Source organism: Phacochoerus africanus, chromosome 2 (genome assembly GCF_016906955.1).
Source record: "Phacochoerus africanus isolate WHEZ1 chromosome 2, ROS_Pafr_v1, whole genome shotgun sequence".
Taxonomy (NCBI): Eukaryota; Metazoa; Chordata; class Mammalia; order Artiodactyla; family Suidae; genus Phacochoerus; species Phacochoerus africanus.
In genome coordinates this window covers 209,505,035-209,527,477 of record NC_062545.1, presented here as the reverse complement: position 1 = coordinate 209,527,477, position 22,443 = coordinate 209,505,035, and the positions used below count along the sequence as shown (strand labels likewise).

The window sequence follows — 22,443 nt, the reverse complement described above, 5'->3', positions numbered from 1 at the left end:
AATAATAGGAAGTCTGAACTGTTAAAAAAAAAAAAAAGTAAAAGCTTTATTAATTCTAGGAAAGGTAAAGCGGTGAGGAGCAAGCAGGCTGCCTCTTCCTGTGGTTCTGGCCCCTCACTGCGCTGGCTTTGTGCACAAGAGGGTAATGCTTCCATATGGAAGAGCAGATGGCCTTCTCCCCATTAAAAATTCAGGAAGGAGAACACCCTCTCCAGATCGTTATGTTTACAACTTATCAGTTCTCCCAGGTTATGTGCTTTGGGGGAAGAAATTATGTCATAAAATTAGATAAAATGGTTCTAAAGGAAGTACAAGGCACCTAAAAATCTCCACAAACTTCTAACTGCTTGAGGCTAAGGTAGGGCATTTTCTTTCAGGACTTTTTCCCTTTCGAAAATGACTCCTCACTTCCTACAGCCCAAGGACAATACATATTAAACAGAAGGAACCATATCCGCAGTGGCATCTATCTGATAATGGTGGCCACTTCACATTCACCACTTGTGAATTTCAGTTGTTTTGTTTTGTTTTTGTTGTTGCAAGTTAGGTGCAACTAACAAACCATTCCAAGACGTACTGGTAATTTATACCTCTCAGGCTTGAAAACACAGGTGGGAGGGCCAGTAAACCAAACTGACAAGGCCCTGGGAGTCCCTCAAACTGAAATAATCTTGCTTTCAGTACAAACATCAGAAATCACCATTAACACATGCTTGTGTTTTAATCAATAAACTGCTTGGGGAGGTTATCTATGCTACTTTTACCAATTCAAGGGAGTCACTTTACTTCTAGGTGCTAAAAAGAGCTGATATTCACCTCTCACTTCCAAGATCTGACAGGTTACTCAACAAGAAAACCACAGATATCAATGACAAATTATCTTCCCTGTTACTTAAAGCCCATTCCACACACCCCCCAACAAAAAAATCAATGTATACTTCTAATCATGGACACTCATTAAAATATACATTCAAGAAGCAGTATCTTTCCATGCCAAGAACCAACCCCTTACAGTCCATATTGGATGCTAAGGTCTAGTATCATATTTGCACATTCTATCGAGTTCTGTGTCTCATTTTATGACAGTTTGTGTTATCACACCATTTTGGTGCTCAATGAAGGATGATTTTGCTAAGGAACAGACATGACAACATGGAAAGCTGAAGTACCATTAAAATATACAACTTTTATTTAGATCATGAGCTAGGGATTTAGAGAATGGATTTAAAAGGAAGAAAAAGAAAAAAAAAGAAAGAAAGAAAGAAAGAAAGAAAGAAAAAAAAAACCCACATCCTCCAAAAACCTTAGAAAGCAAAATCATTATTTCCTCAGACCACACAGTACTATCTCCCCTAAAACATGAAAGCTTTATCTAGACTATCATCCTCATGGGTGAATTCATGGTTGAACATTTCAACATACAGTTTCCATTTATACCTCCCCAAAAATTACATAATAATGCTGCCAAAGCATATTTTCATCACAAAAGATCTGTTGAACTTAAATAAAGCAGAGGGTGGGCTTAGGAAAAAGGAAGCTTGAAGGCCCAAACTATAAAAATATCTACCTTGAACTTTTCAGAAGCTAGTTGAAATGCACCAAAGGAAAAATCTGAAAATAGATTTAGAAAGTGAAAAGCCACAAAGTAACACTTTCCATTTTATGTAACTCTGATGATGGCTGCAACATAATTTCACCAAGCAAATTAATTCTAACAAATAGTCAAAGGAGAACTACTGAACCAACTTCTGGCTATATGTTGAACAGAGGTAGATTTCCAACAAAGCACTATTAGAATTAACAGCAAGCCCAGACTCCAGGCACACTACCAAATGTTTTCCTCTTTAAATGGTATTCTTTCCTTTGCGTCTCTGACCAACCTCTCACAACTACAGCATTGTCGCAGACCACCAATAGCATCTTCTACCATCTTTGACTTTAGAGACACTTTCCAAAGGGAAGAAAAGCAAAAACATATTCATTTCCTATTATTGGGGGCCTCAGTGGAGGCCAAAGTCAACTTAGGTTTACCACTTCACTTCATTTTTCAATTTCGGATTTTTTTTTTCCCCTCACTCTGAAGGATCCAATCTTAATTACTAAAAGATCTGTGGGGGCATAAAATCAGGTAATCATCTTGTATAAACTGTGGACCTAGAAGGGATCATCACATGTTTCCTGTGCTCCATCCAGCAAAAGGGATCTTTAGGAAATAAATCAAATTTTTTTTAACCCACCAGGAAGACATTCAAAGACACACTGTACAAAGTATGGTATGTCTGTCTGTCTGAGCTCCCCCTCGCCCTGTGTAAATACGTCTCAAAGTCTAAAACCTCAATATGTCATTAAAAGAGAAAGGAATGGATGGAGAGAACAGCCTGGTTTTCTAAATCTCTATTGCATTTTACATGCACAGGCTGAGAGAAATATTACTACTTTAATTTTTTCCCCAACCAAGGTAGGGGCAAAATAAACTAGAGGTGAGGAGCCTGCCCAGGAGTTCCCATCGTGGCGCAGTGGTTAACGAATCCGACTAGGAAACATGAGGTTTCGGGTTCAATCCCTGGCCTTGCTCAGTGGGTTAAGGACCCGGCGTTGCCATGAGCTGTGGTGTGGGTTGCAGACGCAGCTCAGATCCTGAGGTGCCGTGACTCTGGTGCAGGACGGCAGCTACAGCTCCGATTAGACCCCTAACCTGGCAACCTCCATATGCTGCAAGAGTGGCCCTAGAAACGGCAAAAAGACAAAAAAAAAAACAAAAACAAAACAAACAAACAAACAAAAGAGCCTGCTCAAATGGAGAAAATTCCAGTGGTTTCAGAACTTCTTAACAGAGTGGGTGCTTTGTATCTGAGGGTTTCACATCTGCAGATTCAACCAGACAGATGCTGAGTTATGTTTAAAACCCATGACTAAATCTGCGGACACAGAACCACAGATACAGAGGGCTAACTATGGAACTTGAGCATCCATGGATTTTGGTATCACAGCAGGTCCAGGAACCAACTCCATGCAGAACTGAGGGATGACGGTATACAAAGGCCTTACTCCCTTGTGGTAGGTATTAGTCTATGCTACAAAGGATGGACATTCAAACATGAGAATTTATTCTACTGAACCAAAACCCTTATCTTTGCAGGAAAATAGAAGAAGCAAGCTGGCCTACTCCTCTGGGAGAAAAACACCCTACAAATGACTTCACTTAATAAAATGAGTTTTCTCTTTACTTTCCAGTTTTACATATCCACTTATTTGAAAACATGTTCATTTTTACCCCTAATTTGTAAATGTTTGGGTTTTAATCACAGTTAATTCCCTTAGTGGCAAGAACAATGCTTTCTTTGCCTATCATAATGCTGTGTCTAGTATGGAAAATCTAAGAGTGTTCAAATGAACAAATTAATGAAAAGTGGCCATATTGGGTCAAAAAAATAAATACTAGTAAATGTGTTCAAAGGCCCAAATGGATTTTACTGAAGTATATTTTGTTAAATCTCATTTTTTAAAGTAAAGTTTCACAGAGTTTTATTTTAGTTAAAATTTAAAATTATGTAGCTTTATGTAAAAAGATTGACTTTTCCACTCAAAATAAGTATTTTCCCTTTTTTGAAATTATTCTGCTTTAAAAATAGTAAAAAAAAAAATCAATTTACATGCATTAGGGTGGCTACTACTAAAAAATACAAAAAAGGAAACAAACAAAAGAGAAAGTTACAGGAATTGTCAAGAATGTAGAGAAACTGAAACCCTTGTACACTATGCGTAGGGATGTTTATCAAATGATGCGGCCTCTAGAAAACACTACGGCAATTCCTCAAAAAATTAAAAATAGAAATGCCACGAGTTCCCATCATGGCTTAGCAGTTAATGAACCCTACTAGTATCCATGAGGACATGAGTTTGATCTCTGGCCTTGCTCAGTGGGTTAAGGATCCAGCATTACTGTGGCTGTGGTATAGGTAGGCAGCTGTAGCTCTGATTCGACCCCTAGCCTAAGAACTTCCATATGCTGTGGGTGCGACCATAAAAAAAAAAAAGAAAAGAAAGAAAGAAAAAAGAAATGCCATATGATCCAGCAATTTCATTTCGGGGCTTATATCTTAAGGAATTCCTCAAAAAAAAAAAATGTGCTTACCCAAGTTCATGAAAGTATTTATTATTGACAATTTCCAAAAGAGGAAGCAACTTAAATATGCATTGATGGATGAATAGCTAAAATGTGGTCTAAACATCCAAGGGAATAATATGCAGCCTTAAAAAGGAAGGATATTCTGAAACATACTACAAATGGATGTACCTGGATGACATTAGGATAAGGGAAATAAGGCAGTCACAAAAAGACAAATACTGTGTGACTCTACTCATACCTAGTCTTTAGAGCAGTAGCAATCAAATTTATAGTAACAAAAGTAAAATGGTGGTTGCTAGCAGCTGAGGGAGGATGAAATGGGAAGTTATTGTTTAATGAGGATGAAAAAGTTACCAAAACTGGTTCACAACAAAGTGAATATACTTAACATTATTGGGCCACCTAAATTTTATATTATGTACATTTTACTACAATTAAAAATTTAAAAGACAATTATAAAAAATGAAAGGGGGCTTATCATAACTCTATATTAATGGAAACAGTGCAGAAAATATGTTAGTGATGGAACATCAGGAACACAGACAAAGGAAGCCTGAAATGTCCATATAGTGAGTCTTTAGTCTAACTTATACATATGCTCCTTTGGTTCTTTGTTAAATAAATACAAAGTTTAAAATCCTTCTGTTGGTCCCAGTTTCTTGAGCCTTTGCATCCACTTGTTTCCCTAGTACCCAGAAATCAAAGGGAATTATCAGGCCATGAAGAAGAACACCTCAATATTTTGGCTACTCTACCTAACCTTTAGCTCAAAAGGAACTGAAGTATTATAACTTTTCTGTAAAATGGGGAAGAAAAAAGAAGAGAAAGGAAACCATAGTTCTTTTATTAAAAAAAAAAAATGCTGCCTTTAATATGGAATGGTGACATACTCCTATTCCATCAGTAGATGAGCTCGTGTATGACTGTTCTTCAGCAGTGGAGTAGAATATACCACTCACTTGGTTTCCCTGTGATTACCTGTTTGTGTTTGCAAGAAGGCTTGTGATGAGGTGGGAAGGGTGGTGGTCTATGGACTCAGAACAGCACTGTTCAGAGTTCCCATTGTGGCTCAGCAAGATTGAATCTGACTAGCACCCATGAGGGCACAGGTTTGATCCCAGGCCTTGCTCAGTGGATTAAGGATCCAGTGTTGCCGTGAGCTATGGTGTAGGCTGCAGACACAGCTTGGATCTGGCGATGCTGTGCCTGGGTGTAGGCCAGAGGCTATAGCTCCAATTCAGCCCCTAGCCTGGAAACCTCCACATGCCATGGGTGTGGCCCTAAAAAACAAACAAACCAAAAAAACAGCACTGCTCTTTCTTTCTGTTGGATTCTTTAGCTATCCAGCCTGAAACTTTGAGCTTGTTGGTAGATACACCCACTGATTCGGCTTTCATTCTTTCATAGTTTTTCTCCTTATTGATAGGCATCTAGAGCCAGAATTATTTATTTATTTATTTATTTATTTATTTATTTATTGTCTTTTGTCTTTTTTAGGGCTGCACCCAAAGCACATGGAGGTTCCCAGGCTAGGGGTCTAACTGGAGCTACAGCCGCTGGCCTATGCCAGAGCTACAGAAACTCCAGATCCGAGCCACATCTGCGACCTGCACCACAGCTCATAGCAAGGCCAGATCCTTAACCCACTGAGAGTGCGGGGATCGAATCCTCAACCTCATGGTTCCTAGTCTGATTCGCTTCTGCTGCGCCATGACGGGAACTCCTAGAATTTTTTAATAAATTTTATTGGAATAAAGGTGGCTTATAATGCTATGTTATAATGTACAGCAAAGTGAATTAGCCATATACATATATACATATATATCTCCATTCTTTTTCAGATTCTTCCCCCAGATAGGCTGTCACAGAATATTGAACAGATTTCCCCGGGCTATATAGTAATTCCTTGTTACTAATCAATTTTGCATAGAGTAGTGTGTATATGCAAATCCCAACCTCCCAATCCACCCCTTGTGGTAACCCTAAGTCTGGTTTTGAAATCTTTGAGTCTGTTTTGTGAATAAGTTCTTTTGTATCATTTTTTATTATATTCCACATATTAATGATCTCATATGATATTTGTAAAAGCTAGAATTATTTTAAATATGGAAGATGGCCTACATGCCCAACAATACTGAAAGAGTTAATTAAATTACAATATATTAGCTCCATGGAAGTACACAAAGCTGTTGAAATTACTATAAGGGTTACTTAGCAACAATTAAAACATTTATTATGAAACTACCATATGATCCAGCAATCCCACTTCTAGGTATTTATCTGGAAAAAAAAAATAGTAATGCGAAAAGATATATGCACCCTCTTGTTCACTGCTGCATTATTTACAATAGCCAAGATTATGGAAACAACCTAAGTGTCCATAGATGGATGAACAGATAAAGAAAATGTGAGTGTTATTTATATATTATAAATAATTATATTATATTATATATATAAAATATTCAGCTATTGCCATTTGTAGTAACATGAAGGACCTTGAAGGTATTATGCTAAGTGAAAAAGTCAGACAGAGAAAGACTAACATCATATGATCTCACTTCTTTGTGAAATCTTAAAAAAAAAAAAAAAAAAAGACTCATAGATACAGCTAACAGACTGGTTGGTTGCCAGGGACAAGGGGTTCAGGAGTGGCTGAAATGTGTGAAAGTGTCAAAGGTATAAACTTACAAACTTCCAGTTATAAAATAAGTACATCATGGAGATGTACTATACAGCACGGTGACTTAGTTAATACTGTATTATACATTTGAAAGTTGCTAAGAGAGTAGATCTTAAAAGTTCTCAACATAAGAAAAAAAAATTTGTAACTATGTATGGTAACAGATGTTAACCAGACTTAGTGTGGTGATTATTTTGTAATGTATACAAATATCAAATATTATGTTGCACACCTGAAACTAATACAGTGGTATAGGTCAATTATATTTTAATGGGAAAGAGTTTATGATATATTAAATGAAAAAACCTAGGCTAGAGTGTATCTGGGTACACGATGATCATAACTATAAGAATAAACCTGGGTATTGGGGAAATAACAATTGATTACAGTTTAAAAAAAAGAAGAATAAACCTGGGATGGCAAACCCAGAAATTCTAAAATAATTGTGGACAGAGGGAAAAATATGGGTGACGTTTTGCACCTATTATGTATTAACCATAATGACATGTTTAATTTTTTTAAAGTAAGTATAAAGAGAAATTTCATTAAACAGTTCAGCCTCATACTGTGGTCGAGGTAAAAAATGATGCAAATGAGGTAATTATCCCTGCTCACAATAATTTAATCACCCTCATGGAGACTATATTGAATAGGAAGCCAGTATTCCTTCAGTGCCCATTTTCTTCAAGTTAAGAAAAACGAGTTAACTGTTAGAATCTCTATACCCTTTTCGGTGTTTATCAACTCAGAAGTTTTGGTCTTACTTCTGTGGTTAGAACTTTCCAGAAGCTAAGACCATTATCTTGGAATGATTTGGGAGTTGATAAGGAACACAACAAAAGCTATCATCTATGGCATTTTTTAAGCAAAAGATAAAGCCTCTATTTACGACAGAGAACTGGAAAACACCAGAGCAAGAAAACTCTGGGTATCATCTGGTGTGACACCACCCCCATTTTAAAGAAACTTCAGGCCCTCCTGGGTATGGATGAGTTATGTTTCCCAGAGTCTCACAGCTGTAGAGCCAGGACTATAAGCCCAGACCAGCTGATTTTCCCTCTACTACACCAGCTGCTCCCAGTAAACAGAGCTTCCAATGAACTAGAGAGGAATCTCCAGGACAATCGAAAGTCATGAGGAAAAAAAAAAAAATCAAAATGTGACAAGATTTCAACTTGGAAACAATTCTCTGTGGCTATGAAAACAAGAGTAATTAGAGAGCAAAAAGGAGGCATGGAAAGAGTCACAACCAACTAAAACCAGAAGCAGTACACATTTCCCTTGTGCTGCTCTAAAATTCAACTGTCTTCGTCTTTTTTTCTGTAATACTTGTGTTAAGATAAAATAACCATGACATATAATTCACCCATTTAAAATGTGCATTTCAGAGTTCCCATTGTGGCTCAGCAGAAACAAATCTGACCAGTATCCATGAGGACACGGGTTCGATCCCTGACCTCACTCAGTGGGTTAAGGATCCGGCATTGCTGTGAGCTGTGGTATAGATCACAGACGCAGCTCAGATCCCACATTGCTGTGGCTGTGGCATAGACCTGAGGCTACAACTCTAATTCGACCCGTAGCCTGGGACCTCTGTATGCCATGGGTGTGACCCTGAAAAGATGAAAAAGACAAAAATAAAACATCAAGTGTCCATTCAACAGTTCTAGGTATATTACAGAGTTGTGCACCATAACCACTGTCAATTTAAGAACATTTTCATTATTCCCCAAAAAGCAGTGCCATACACTTCAGCTATGACACACTCCCAGTTCTCCATCCCTAGGCAACCACTGATTCACTTTCTGTCTCTATAGACTGATCTATCCTCAATATTTTGTACAAATAGAATCACACACTCTCGTCTTTTGTAGCCGACTTCTTTCAGCTTTCTTGAGCCCAGACACCTGCGGCTCAAGCTTTTTTGTCCTCATCTGGCACACAAATTAACACAAGGAGATGTGCACAGGAAAAGGAACGGAGAAGGCTCTTATTTTTCATACTTACCTTCACTTTGCAGAGCTGCCTCAGCCTTTTCAACAGTTACCAAAAGGTTTTCAGAAAGGTCTTTTCTTTTGCTCACTAGTGGAAAACCATTCCAGACATACATCATTTCCTAATGAGGAAAAATGAATAAACTATTCTAATTATGTGAGGTTATTCAATGTTCTTTCCAAGAACAAAATGTTACATGCCTTTTGCCTTGATTGCTAGTGATCTCAAGACAACATACAGAGGTCATTTTCCTTAGCTTTTCTCATTTGGAGTTTAGTGATTTAATTTCCCTTTTTCCCTTTTTCTCACTTTATTATATGCTTTTTGCCTTTTATACTGCCAAGTAATTCAAGATATATACTGTGTTTTTACTGAAAAATTAATTTACTCATTCATTTAACAAGTATTTATTAAGCACTTACTGATATTCAATCCTTTTGGAAGATCATAGATTATAGATACAGAAATAAATACAATATTTTAAACTGATATTGTGAACAATTCTATTTAATGTAAATTTTTGTTGTTATCATTAGGTAAAGGAAAATATTTTTCAACATCTGCCAATTGTTTACATAAAACGTTTCCAAGGACATTACTGAAAATGAACATATGAAATATTTTACCTGGCTGAGGTTCTCTTATACCATTAAAAATATGTGACAGTCCAGTAATGCCATCCAATAAGCAGAAAATGCATTCATTTAAAGGCCATATGGCTGAATGACAGCCCTTAAAAATGCAAACTAATGATTTCTCATTGCACATTACATTTACTAGCCTAACAGATGAGAAATTTTTTTTCTTTTTTCTTTTTTTTTTTTTGGACCAGAAGCAAATGTGCTCTTGCTTGAAAATATTTTTCTAATCTTCCTGGTAGTACAGTTTCATATTTTGAAGGGTAATTAGTTTCTTCTTAGAAATAAATGAATGTTAAAATATGATAAAGATATTGTTTGAACAGCCTCTTACAGGGAAGCAGTGGAAATGAGGAAAATACACTGGAGTCAAGTCATCTTAACCTTACAGCCCTAAAAGCTAAGATCAGGACACTCTACCTTTTGTTTTCCATCTAAAGTTTCTTACTGCTAATAGTGTAAAAGTTCAATTAAATAACTAATGGAATGTTTACTCCGATGATTTTTTTTTTTAGTTTTGTTTTTATTGAAAGAATATTTTATCAGAAGAAGGAAGGTTCATATCTGAGCTTCTCTTTTTATGAAATATAGGATTTTTGGTAAAATTCCTAGTTACCACTAACTCGAGCCAATTACACACCTTTAGGCCTGGGGAAAGAAGTGCTGTGAGTTAACCTTTCTTAAGACCCTTAATCAGAGCAAGATATGCATCATTATGTACATACAAGCATTTAAGTTCTAGGGTAGAAAAAGGATTATGGCACTCTAGAAAAATGTCAGGGAAGTTCGTTGACACAGAAAGAAAAAAATTTCCCAGCACAAATCATTTGACAAAAACGAAGCAGAAATGAAGCGAAAAGCTGTCATTGGTAAAACAGTGGCAGGCTCCATGTTAGCTGGGGAAGATGTTTGGTCATTTTTGCGATGGCATGGTGGTCTTATTTTTATTTGTACTCAGATCTGAGTGGTCCTATTTTTGTCTCATTCCATCACAGGTACAGAACAACCTGGTCTGATAGTGATATTTTTCTCTTGAGATGGTTTATCTTAAGTAGGGAACACCTGGGTCCAGGTACTAGCGGCAGGCTAGCTCCCAGCTAATACCTGTTAAGGGCTGCAGTTTTCTTTCTTGCAGGATATACAAAGAGCTCATATAAGGCATATAATAAACAACGCAATGACAAATTTTAAGTATCTGAACAACAATTCACAAAAGAAGATGTAAAAATAAACAAGCATATGAAAAGATGCTCAACTGCATATGAAAACAGTAAAACACTGCTAGCAGGAATTGCAATTGATGCAGCCTTTTGCGGGGTGGGGTGGGGGGGGCGCAATTCTGAAATGTCGAAGTATTCACTGCGTATGCCCTTCAACCAGGAATTCCATTTCTAGACATCGCTCTCAGATAATTATATGCCCATGTACAAAAAAGAGATAAAAGAATATTCATTGAAGCATGTTTGTAAATAGTAGTAACTAGAAACTAAATAGCAAATAACTGAATAAACTCTGTAATCATATATAGGTGTGTGTGTGTATATATATATATATATATATGTATGTGTGTATATGTGTGTGTGTATATATACAAGTATGTATGTATATGTGTGTGTGTGTATATATGTGTATCAGGAAACCCAAAGGAAGACAACAGGTATCAGCTTACACTAAACAGCTTTCCTGTGCTATATGACTACCTACACAAAACTAAAGCCCCAAAGACTCATTGTAGTTTCACATGTTCAGTACTTTTTTAAAGAGGTCTTCATTAAGACAATTTAAGTTGATATGATGCTTTTCAACAAGTCTAGCCTAAATGGCATATGGACCAAGAGTATGGGCTCTAGCTTACTGCTCTGGAGCAAAGTGGCTGATTCAAACTGAGACATGCTCCAAGCATAGAATACACAACTGATTTCAATGGATTAGTACAATATAAAAGATATGAACTCTCATTAATGTTTTTATAGATTACATGATCAAATGACAACATTTTGCATAAACTGGGTTAAACATTATTCTTAAAATGATTATCACATGTCCTTTTACTTTTTGATTTTTAATGTGGCTACCAGAAAAAAGGTACATGTGGGGCTTGCACTATAATTCAACAAAATTTCAATTACGTCAACTCACTTCTCTCTGCCTCAATTTCCTTACCTGTCAAATAAGGTTACAAAAAGAAACTCCTCTCATAGAGTTACTGTAATAATTAAATATATAATTTTAAATACCCTTTATCATAATGCCTAGGACATACCAGCTAGTCAAAAAAAAATTCCTATAATTTTATTATGTATCAATAATTTATTTATAAATGTTCACCTTACAGTGATTTTTAATTGAGCAAACCTCAGAACAAAAGTTAGATGTTCTCCCTGACACTGAATAGACAATTTGTTTCCAGGATGCAAGCAGTAGATAAAGTAAAGGCAGATACCAGGGCAGGCAAGACAAGCTTCACAGGTGCAGGCAACGAGGGAGAGTAACGCCGAGACTTCCTCACAGCAAATTTCTCAGTAGGGATGGATTTCCCTGCAATTCTCTGCTTCAAGCCATCCACCTGCCTGTGAAGAGACCCAGAACACATATTATTTACACCTGTCCTCATCACACTGCATTCCCCAGACCAGTAGCATCAGCATCAACTGGAAATCAGCTCAGAAGATAAATCTTCAGGCTCCACCCCAGACCTACTAAATCAGCAGCTCTAGAGCTGGGGTTCAGCTGTCTGGATTTCAGTGGGTCCTCCCCGTGATTCTGATGCATGCACACATTTGCAAGCCACCATTGGCTGACATGGATTTCTTTCTAGTTAACTTAGCTAGCGTCCTAGCCTATCCAATACAGTTGAGGAAATCTAGATATAAAATTGGCAGTTTCCATAAGTAAGCAAGCAAGAGTCCAAAGTATTTATTCACATTGTGGATGCTCAGAGAGAGAGAGAAGGAGGTATACTGGGACAGTTCCCATTCCAATCTCAAGTAGGACACAGATCTGTAAAATGATGTGGCTCAAAAGACAGCTATGTATAATTTGAGAAAATGTTTCCCAAGCACAGGGGATTTTGAAAATACTCAGCTAAAGGAGTTCCCTCATGGCTCAGTGAAAACAAATCTGACTAGCATCCATGAGGACGCAGGTTCAATCCCTGGCCTCGCTCAGTGGGTTAAGGATCATTGCCGTGAGCTGTGGTATAGGTGGCAGATGTGGCTCAGATCTGGCGTTGCTGTGACTGTGCTGTAGGCTGGCAGTTACAGCTCCAATTCAATCCCTAGCCTGGGAACATCCATATGCTGCAGATGGGGCCCTAAAAAGACCCCTCCCCAAAAAAAACAAGGAATAAAAGAATAAGCTAAGGACACACACCATATTTACAACCTTCCTCTCAAAATTCTAAGAAATTCCAATTATAACATTCACAAGCATGTAAAAATGAGAATAGGATGGTGAGACTATGTGTTCCTAGGACACTTTCTAATACACAATGTTGTAAATGCGTCAAACAGGATCCCAAGAAAGAATTTATGGAAATATCCAATGACAGCACTGAAAGAAAGAGAAAAAAAAATTCCAATATGAAGACATACTGTTATGTGACATAGTGTTAACATTACTTCTGGGCACATTTTGGCATATGTATTTTTTTTTTGCACTGTACAGCATGGGGACCAAGTTACACATATATGTATACATACTTTTTCCTCCCATTGTTGTGTTGCGATGTAAGTGTCTAGACATAGCTCTCAATGTTACACAGCAGGATCTCATTGTAAATCCATTCCAAGAGCAATAGTTTGCACCCGTTAACCCCAAGCATATGTATTTTTTAATTGAGGTATAAGTGACAAATAACATTATGTTACTTTCAGGTGTACAAAGGGTTATGGCTTTTAAACCAGAATACCCATCATTTAGTGTTAATTAACATCAGTGGAAGTGAAAATGTGAGGTAGGGGGTCGAGAGAAGGAGTCAGAAAGCATGCAGTGGACATGAAACCTTGTCGGGAAGCATCACAGAGCCTGTATGAAGAGAACATTCATTTGGGGGACTCTTCTCTCTTTATACCAACAGATTAGATGCTATGATACAGCAGATGTTAAGCTTTCTCCTGAACATAATATTGGCTACATATTTCACAGAAATTATTTTGATGTGTAGAAAATATCCTTAGAAGTGGGAGGAAAGAGAAGGAGACTTAAAAGATCCCAAGGTACCTTAATATTCCATTTCATTCCATTCATTGTTTGTGTGAGAGAATGAAATACATTTGACTAGTACGAGGGGCCATTGATCAACATGGCTTCCACTAATGTTGAGTCTACAGTTAGTATACATGGTTCCTATTTCTAAAAAGAGCTTCTTTAAAAGCAGGGCAAAAAATCGTCCTGGTCCTTCAAATTTGCCCTAAGTCTGAGGGTTCAACCAAGCCATTATTTCTCATTATGTGGACACAGAATAGAGTATCCCATATAAAAGTGTTTGTCATCAATTATGTTTGAAGAATGCAGTGAGGCCTCTCCATTCCTTATCTCCCTCATCTCCAGAGGTCACCACATCCTTTCTACCACGGCCTCCCACCCCCACAGTCCTATCTTAGACCACTTCGTCACCTATAACCTTTCTACCTCAAAGCTCAAATTCAAGCACACTATCCTTTGAATGCTATCCTGCCTGGTCCTTCCTCTAGATAAAACCGGTCATGCCATCAATGCTTTGGATTCTATCTCCTCTTGCCTTCTCAAGAGCTTTACAAATATTATCCCATTGCTCCCTTATCTGTGCAACTTCTCTTTCTCAACTGGATCCATCCCAGTGGTTTTGAGAATGCTCAGATCTCTCCCGTGAAACTCTTCTTTAATATATCAGGCATCTCCCTCCAACTCTCTCTCTCAATCCCTTCCCCTTTGTAGTCAAAATTATCCAGGGATATTTTTATGCTCAACTCTCTTCATTTCTTTGTATCGCATTCATCTTTAGACAACTCCAATCTGGTTTCCACCTCTGTTTCATAACCTCACCAGAACCTGCTCAGAATACCAGTGATCTCTGTATCACTAAAATACACTTTTCCTTATTTTTCAATGGAATTCTGTGTACTGGACATATCCTGGGACATACTTTGAGTAACCCTTGACATTTGCTTTCTTTTGACCTATATATAAAATGTAGCATCATGTCCCATCCACTATCAGCTTTCTTTTAGTTCTTTAAATGTGCAGTGCACCATCCTGCAACAAGTCCTCTCATAGGCTGTTCCCTTGGTCTGAAACTGAATCACCACAACTCCCCACTGCATGAGCACCTCCTTCTCCACCTTCAGACCTCACCTCAACTGCTATGCCCTCTATGCTTTTACATGCATCACTCCTCCCACTGAGGAATGGAAGGACAGTGGGGAGTGTTGGTGATGCAAGTATGACAGATTACTGCCCTGATAAATGGTAGTCCTAACCACTGAGAGAGGAAAGAATACCAGGTTTCCTTGGGAGTTTAAAATGCTTTGATCTATCTAAGTGAAGGTGGTAAATAGGAGTTGGATGGCTCTGGAGATTAGTCACAAAGTCTGAACCAGAGATTTAATTTGGCTTGGGTAAAATTTCCTAAGACTGAGGTTCTAAGACTGACCTTTGAAATAAAAGTACCAGAATTTAACAGTTGTAAAAAGTAGTATGAGCCTACAAACATACAAAGAAGGAATGGTGAGAGAAGTAGGGGTGAAAAAATCATGATGTATTATAATTTTGCATTTATTGTGTGATTATCTTACTGCTGTCTAGTCTACCATAAGATTAACTCCACAAGGATAGGAGTCATGCCTGTTTATTCAACACTTAACACAGTAGCCTTCATACAGTAGGTGGTCAACATAAAGGTTATAGATAAATGGATATATGAATGAATGGATGGATGGTTGAAAGGGTGAATGGATGGATGATGGACAGATGGACACTGGTCTAAACAAAGTTAAACAAAGCACAGCAGATCGTCTCAGAATTTTGGTTACACAAATGAAAAGTAAGGGTATGATATACCGTGTTTAAGTTTTTGTGATCACAAAATACTTTCCACTTACAACAATGGTTAACAGCTTTTGCTAACAATACCATTTTAGGAGATCATGTTCAAAATGCAGGAGCAAAGCCCCAATAACAAAACAAACAATTATGTGCTCTTAAGACTCCCAATTACACTGGCATATCTGCAAAATTCTGCTGAAAGGATGACATTTTGACTCTCTAACATTTTTAAGAGTTTCTGTATCAAATGAACAGATAAATAAATGGGAAGGTGAAGCATGGAAGAGCACCAAGTGGAAAAGAAAGAAGTATTTGTGAGCTCTTCTACACATTCAGGATCATTGTTATAGAAATAGTGCCCCACTTACCTGAATAAAGTTACCACATCTTCTTTAGTTGCTTCCACATCATCCTCTGGAAGCATACTCAAAATTGCAGCTTTTAGGAACACATATGTTGCCTTGAGGAAAAGAAAAACAGCTAATTAGAGAGCATCCCTAGGTACATGACATTTCTACCTTGCAAATCAGTAATGACCTACAAATTTTCCAGACAGAATATTTAAGAGTTATCAAAGATGAAAAAAGGAAATGAAGTCTTAGATTGCCTGTTTCAAAGGAGATCAATAGTTTTCACCTAATTTTGGCCATTTTCCTATTATATACCTACAGTGTTCATGGATGAGAAAGTGGACAAAATGACTAAGAGATCATTATCTCATTCCTCCTAATTTCTCTGAAATGAATTAGAATTTTTTTAAATTGAAGTATAGTTAATTTACAGTATTATAATAGTTTCAAGTATCCAATAAAGAGATTCAATATTTTTATAGATTAAACTCCATTTAAAGTTATTATAAAATATTGGCTATATTCCCTGCATATTACAAACTTGTATTGCATTTATTTTATACCTGGAAGTTTGTACCTATTAATCTCCTTCCCCTATCTTGCCATACCTGTCAGAATGCCTATCATCAAAAAGAAAACAAAGAATAAATGCTGGCAAGGATGTAGAGAAAGGGGAAACTCTAGTACACTGTTGGTGGGAACATAAATGGTACAGCAACTATGAAAAATACGATAAAGTTTCTTCAATAAATTAAAACAGAACTACCATATGATCTAGCAATTGTACTCCTGGGTATATATCCAAAGACAATGAAAACACTAATTCAAAAAGATATATGCAGCCCAAAGTCCACTACAGCATTATTTATAAAAGCCCAGATATATGGAAGCAAAGTAAGTGTCCCATCAACAGAAGAATGGACAAGGAATTAATTCTGATAATTATGAAAAGCCTTGTCATCAGGGCATCAAAAATCAACAAAAATTATCAGAATTTTTGATATTTAATAATTTTTAAATATAAGTACATCTTCAGAGTTAAAAGAAGGATGGTTTTTAAAACACGTAGTAAATTGACAGAACCACTGTAAAAAGTGTTGAAAAGGACTGGATGGTTTTTAAAATACACAGTAAACTGACAGAACACTGTAAATACACTATAATGGAAAAAATAAAAATCTTCAAAAAAAAAAAAAAACACATAGTGCAGAGGACTTAAGTACCTTAAACAACAGGTACTTAAGGCATACTTCCTCCTTTGAAGGATCTCTAAGTTAAGAAAACTATGTCAATATCATACTATTGAATAAACAGTCCTAAATGAAAATTATCCTGTACACTTATTAGCAAACAAATGACATTAATGAAAAGCACTGCACTTTACCTTGGACCATTTACTCTCTTTGCAAAGCAGATCTGAACAGTAATACGCCTCCATCCAGTTTTGTTGGAATACAAAAATCCACATCAGCTCCCAATAACAGAGATGGTGAAACTGTTTCCATTCTTCTTGAACTGAAATGCATTTTCGAAATATCTCTTGTGCCTATAAGTCAATTGCATAAAGCTGATCATCCAGATATTAGACAAGGAGATAATAACCTAATGGAAAAATACATAAAATACTTTGTACAAAAAGAACAAAATCATCACTCATTAAACCACTCAATATGATGATACATTCCTTTCCTTACATGCAACAATACAGTTAAATTCTGCCTCTGTATATAACTTTTTGAGTGGGCTACAGAACTTGATAATGTAAGGATAGCAATGTTCCCTCCTTAAATAGGATATAAAATGCAAAAGTCCTTTAAGAAAAGACTGACAATAAATTCAGAACGTCTAGAAGGTAAAGTACACTTTAAACAAAGCTAAAGGCAATATCCAGACTGGGAGAAAGGACTGCTACCTACATAAGGCAAAGAATTAACCTTTATACAGCAATTTTTTTTTAAATTCTTTAAAAAAAAAACTCAATGGGACAAATGCTAAAGATACAAATAAGAAATCAAAGGAAAGGATATATGAGTGATAAATGTACATATGAAGAAATTTTTAATTGGAAATATAAATTAAAAAATTAGATCATCATTTTTCAGCTATCACAGTGGTAAAAATAAAACATAAATAATGACCAGAGTTGGCAAAGAGCATTGAAAACAAGTATTCTTATTATCTTTACAGGAGTTAAAATGGAATTGCCTTAAGTTAGGAGTGCAATTTCTCTGAATTTATCAAAATTCAAAAAAAAATCTTCAACCTAGAAATCCTAATTACCAGAATCTGTCTTATGTAACTACACGTTTGCACAGAAATACACACATAATAATGTTTACCACAGCATTATGTTTAGTTGTCAAATGTCTATCAGTAGTGGACCACTTTAATAAGTATAGTGTATCCATCTCATAGGTGAAATCCAGTCATCAAAAAGAATGAGGAAAATTTAGATATACTGACCTGGAAAGAAATCCAAGATGTATTGTAAGTAGGAAAAGTCAAATCAAGGAAAAATATATATGTTTGACCCCACTTGTGAGGGAGAAAATTGTTTATGAGTATACTTATATGAAAGGCTCTTCACTCTTCTTCTTCAAGGTAATGAGTGAATGATTTCCTTTGATGGAGAGCACACCTGTAGTACAGTGGAGTCGTACCTTATGCAGTGGCTAGATTTCGAGGTCAATATGTAACACCGAGATGGATAGCAAAGTTTTTTAAAAGTCCCTTAAATTGCCCACCTGTATTTCCATATCCTACCCTGAATTGCCTCAGCTACTTTATGTATACATGTAGACTATATTCAGTAATTGACTACATAAAATAGAATGCATCCGTATAATGAAATGTTTTTTTTTAGTTACATGCTTTCCCTTTCTTTCTGTCTGATGTGCATAGGTGAGTTTGCTCATGTGAAATGAGTGTGTGATGCAACTCCCCAAATGACCCCCTCAAATAAATTACCTCTTCTACATTCCCTTTCAGCAGCTCTATCCGGCCATGATAAAACAACATGAGGGAGCCCTGCGGAAGAAGGGAGAAACAGACTGGTCAATGGTTAATCCTGTTGATTGATTATGGGTTTGAAACAGACAACTGATTTCTAAGCATACATTTGGAAACTGCTGGAGGTAGGGTTCAAGGAGACTCTCAGCTTCCACAACATTCACTTCTCCTGTACCTAGAAATTTAACAGGAAAAGGTTCAGTCTTCACAAAACATGGTTGATATTTATAATGAATTCTCTAAATTTCATTAAAATATAGCAAAGACCTATTCATGGGAAAAATGACAACTGTGTTTCTCATTTCAATATTTGGGAAATAAAAGATGACAAGCCTCATCTATGAATAGTGTAATAAAACTCTAGGATAGACTAATTCTTAAGGATGGAGGTGGTTGCAGAGTTCCCGTCGTGGTACAGTGGTTAACGAATCTGACTAGGAACCATGAGGTTGCAGGTTCTATCCCTAGCCTTGCTCAGTGGGTTAAGGATCCCACGTTGCTGTGGCTCTGGCACAGGCTGGCAGCTACAGCTCCAACTAGACCCCTCACCTGGGAACCTCCATATGCCGTGGGAGTGGCCCTAGAAAAGGCAAAAAGACAAAAAAAAAAAAGGAAGTGGTTGCCTTCAATTTCTTTTTTTTAGCTACACACACAGCAAATGGAAGTTCCCAGGCCAGGAGTCGAATCCAAGTTGCAGCTGTGACCTACAGCACAGCTGCAACAGCAATGGATCCTTAACCCACAGCAATGGGCCAGGGATGGAACCTAAACAGAGACAACACCAGATACTTAGCCTGCTGCAGCACAGTGGGAACTCCTGCCTTCAATTTCTAATTGAAATTTCCAGTTTTATCAGCAATATGAATGTATTTTAACCCCAAATTTAATTTTCTGCCAAAAATAGATCACTTTAATAAATTTTTAGAATTTTTTTTAGCTGGGAATAGATTTCAAAAAATGCTCCATGAAAGAAAACCTCCACCTCCTCCACCAAAAGTTACTAAGACGATTATCACTATTTTCCATTTTTACTCAAAAATAGTAAATATAGACTACTAGCTCTTACTGATTTTTCTAAATTTTTACGTACTCAGATGAAAGGTAATGAATTTTCAATGATGTAAAACATAATCAGTCCTTACCAAGTATGAGGGAGATATAAGTGTGAAAAGCTAGTATAGTTAGGCAGCATAGTGGAGACCTCATGCTTTTTCCTAATGCACCTTCCCGTAGCTGCTGGATGCCCAATTCCTGTGGGAATTAAATGCATTTTAGAATGAAAATAACATGATTGAAATGTCATATTCAGATACTTTAAAATGCTGGTTCATGTAACTTCACCATCCCTGAAGTTGGGGTTTATTTTTCAAGAACTTAGAAAAGCACTAATGTCTAACTAGAAACAAACTTTACATTTTAAACTGGCTTAAGACAATCTCACAAATTCTTTATATCATGTGTTCCTAAGGAGAGAAAAATGAAGAGCTCATTTCTCAGAAAATGCTATACTTCTCTTAAATAAATATTAATTTATTAAAATATTCTGAGGATCTAGGTACAAAACATTCTGGTGGACATAAATAAACATGGTTCTGTGTTTTCAAAGACCTTTCCATTACATAAGAAAGGCAGTATATGAACACATCATTTTATTAGAATATGGTAAAGGCCCTAAGAAAGATACAGAAACAATTCTGAAAGCTAGGAATACTTCAGCCTTGTTGGAAGAAGATAAGGGAAAGCTCTGTGGAAAAGGCAATATGTATCTCAAACCTAATGGATGGAGAGACTTTCAAGAGACATTACTGGGAAGGATGCTGGTTGGGGAGGACATCCAAAAGAAAGACAAGCAGAAGCATGGAAACAGAAAAGCACAGAGTCTATCAGGAACATCGGGGAAGCAAAAAGTATGGGTAGTAAGGCTAGAATCAGGACATAGGTCTCTTAAATTCATGCTACAGTTTGGACATTACTCAAGGGGCAACTTGGAGCCACCAAAGAAAGAGAGTAGAAGATGAATGGTCCAGTGGACGGAAATCATGAAATACAGAGTCTGAATAGATAGATCATAACATTAAGTGGTCACCATAAATAAGTAATAGCTTATGAAGAACCTGGAGAGTAGAATAAATGGGGGAAAAGTCAGAGCTTCTGGTACTGTTCTCATACATTTCTCAAAATTTTCTCTATTGATTAACAGGGACATCTTTTGCAATTAGGCAACTCAGATAATAGCATATTGAGTATTGTGATTAATAGATGTTATACGCTATGAAAATAGCCACACAGAAATATAACCAAACAAAACTCATGGAAAACAAATTTCCTTGCTTACAGTGAAACTTGTAAAACCACAAGGAAACCCAAAGTACAGCAACTATACTTCATCCATATGAATCATAAAATGTTAGACATGGAAATCTTGCCTAATTTCCTGATTTTGTGGTCAATTCTGGGGCTGAAAAATTATTAAGGAAGCATATTTTAACCTCAAAAGACTACTAAAGATCCAGCAAACAGCAATATTAGTAATACGTAAACTTTAATCCCAGGATTTAGATAACAAAGATGCAAATTTTTAACTTTGAATAGAAATACCACCACTAACTCCTGAAAAATATGATTAAGACCCAATACCTCTTTATTGTTCTGCAATCAAATTGCCAATAATTTTCACGCTAGTTATAAGTACATGCTGTATTTCCCTCATTTTCAATAAATAATTTTTTATCTTCCCTGTCAAAATTAAGAAAAAATTAATTTTGTACCCTATTTCCAGAAAATCCTATAAATTCTAGTAGTCTGATAATCCGTGCTGGTAAAAGGGACAGCATCTATAAGAGAAAAAAAAACAAACACAAGTGTATTTATGTGTTAGTGTAAATAATTGTAGATAAATGTTAAATTCTAAACAACTTAAAGTTTTAATGAGTCAGTAATATAAAAAATTAGAACCAAGTTTAAAGCACTAGATATGCCTCAATCAGTACATACTGTACCTACCATACTCATTACTTGTGAATTAATTTCATTAGTTAAGACAATACACTCAAAAAATTAAAAACAAAAGAAAAAAATCTAGCCTTGGAGTTTACATTGTGGCTCAGTGGATTAAGAATCCAACATAGTGTCCATGATGATGCGGGTTCAATCCCTGGCCTTGCTCAGTGGGCTAAGGATACAGTGTTGCTATGATTGTGGCATAGGCTGGCAGCTGCAAGCTCCTACTTGACCCCTAGCCTGGGAATTTCATATGTCGCAGGCGTGGCCTTAAAATAAATAAATAAAAACAAAACAAAAAAAAAACTGGGCTTTTCAAGATGCTCTAAAGAATACCTGCTCCTTTCATGTAGTGATAAAAAATGATGAGAAGGTTAAACTTATTGCCCATTTCCAAACAAGGTTTCTTTTAGCCTCTGTTTCTAAAAAGCAAAAGCCTGTTGTATTCTTCATGATACCCAGGCATGCCCCAGAAGTGGAGAGCTACAGCATCCTAGGCCCTCTCTGGGACATTCCTGAAGAGTAGAATGAAGGGAAGTCCTCCCAGGGCTGAAATTTGAGCAGCACACCTGGTTGTTCAATTCGCTTGGAAGGAGATACAGCCATACATGTAGTTAT

The 22,443-nt window shown here is 36.6% G+C and overlaps 1 protein-coding gene across 1 annotated transcript in view; it reads right to left on the bottom strand.

The window, feature by feature from the left end:
- The window catches only part of TTC39B (tetratricopeptide repeat domain 39B), a 146,355-nt gene that overhangs the window by 8,389 nt on the left and 115,523 nt on the right, over positions 1 to 22,443 (bottom strand). The window contains 8 exon segments of the mRNA XM_047767628.1: positions 8,817 to 8,925; positions 11,886 to 12,012; positions 15,835 to 15,926; positions 17,201 to 17,362; positions 18,784 to 18,843; positions 18,933 to 19,000; positions 19,968 to 20,076; positions 21,594 to 21,659. Of these exon segments, the coding sequence (XP_047623584.1) occupies positions 8,817 to 8,925; positions 11,886 to 12,012; positions 15,835 to 15,926; positions 17,201 to 17,362; positions 18,784 to 18,843; positions 18,933 to 19,000; positions 19,968 to 20,076; positions 21,594 to 21,659 (793 nt within the window).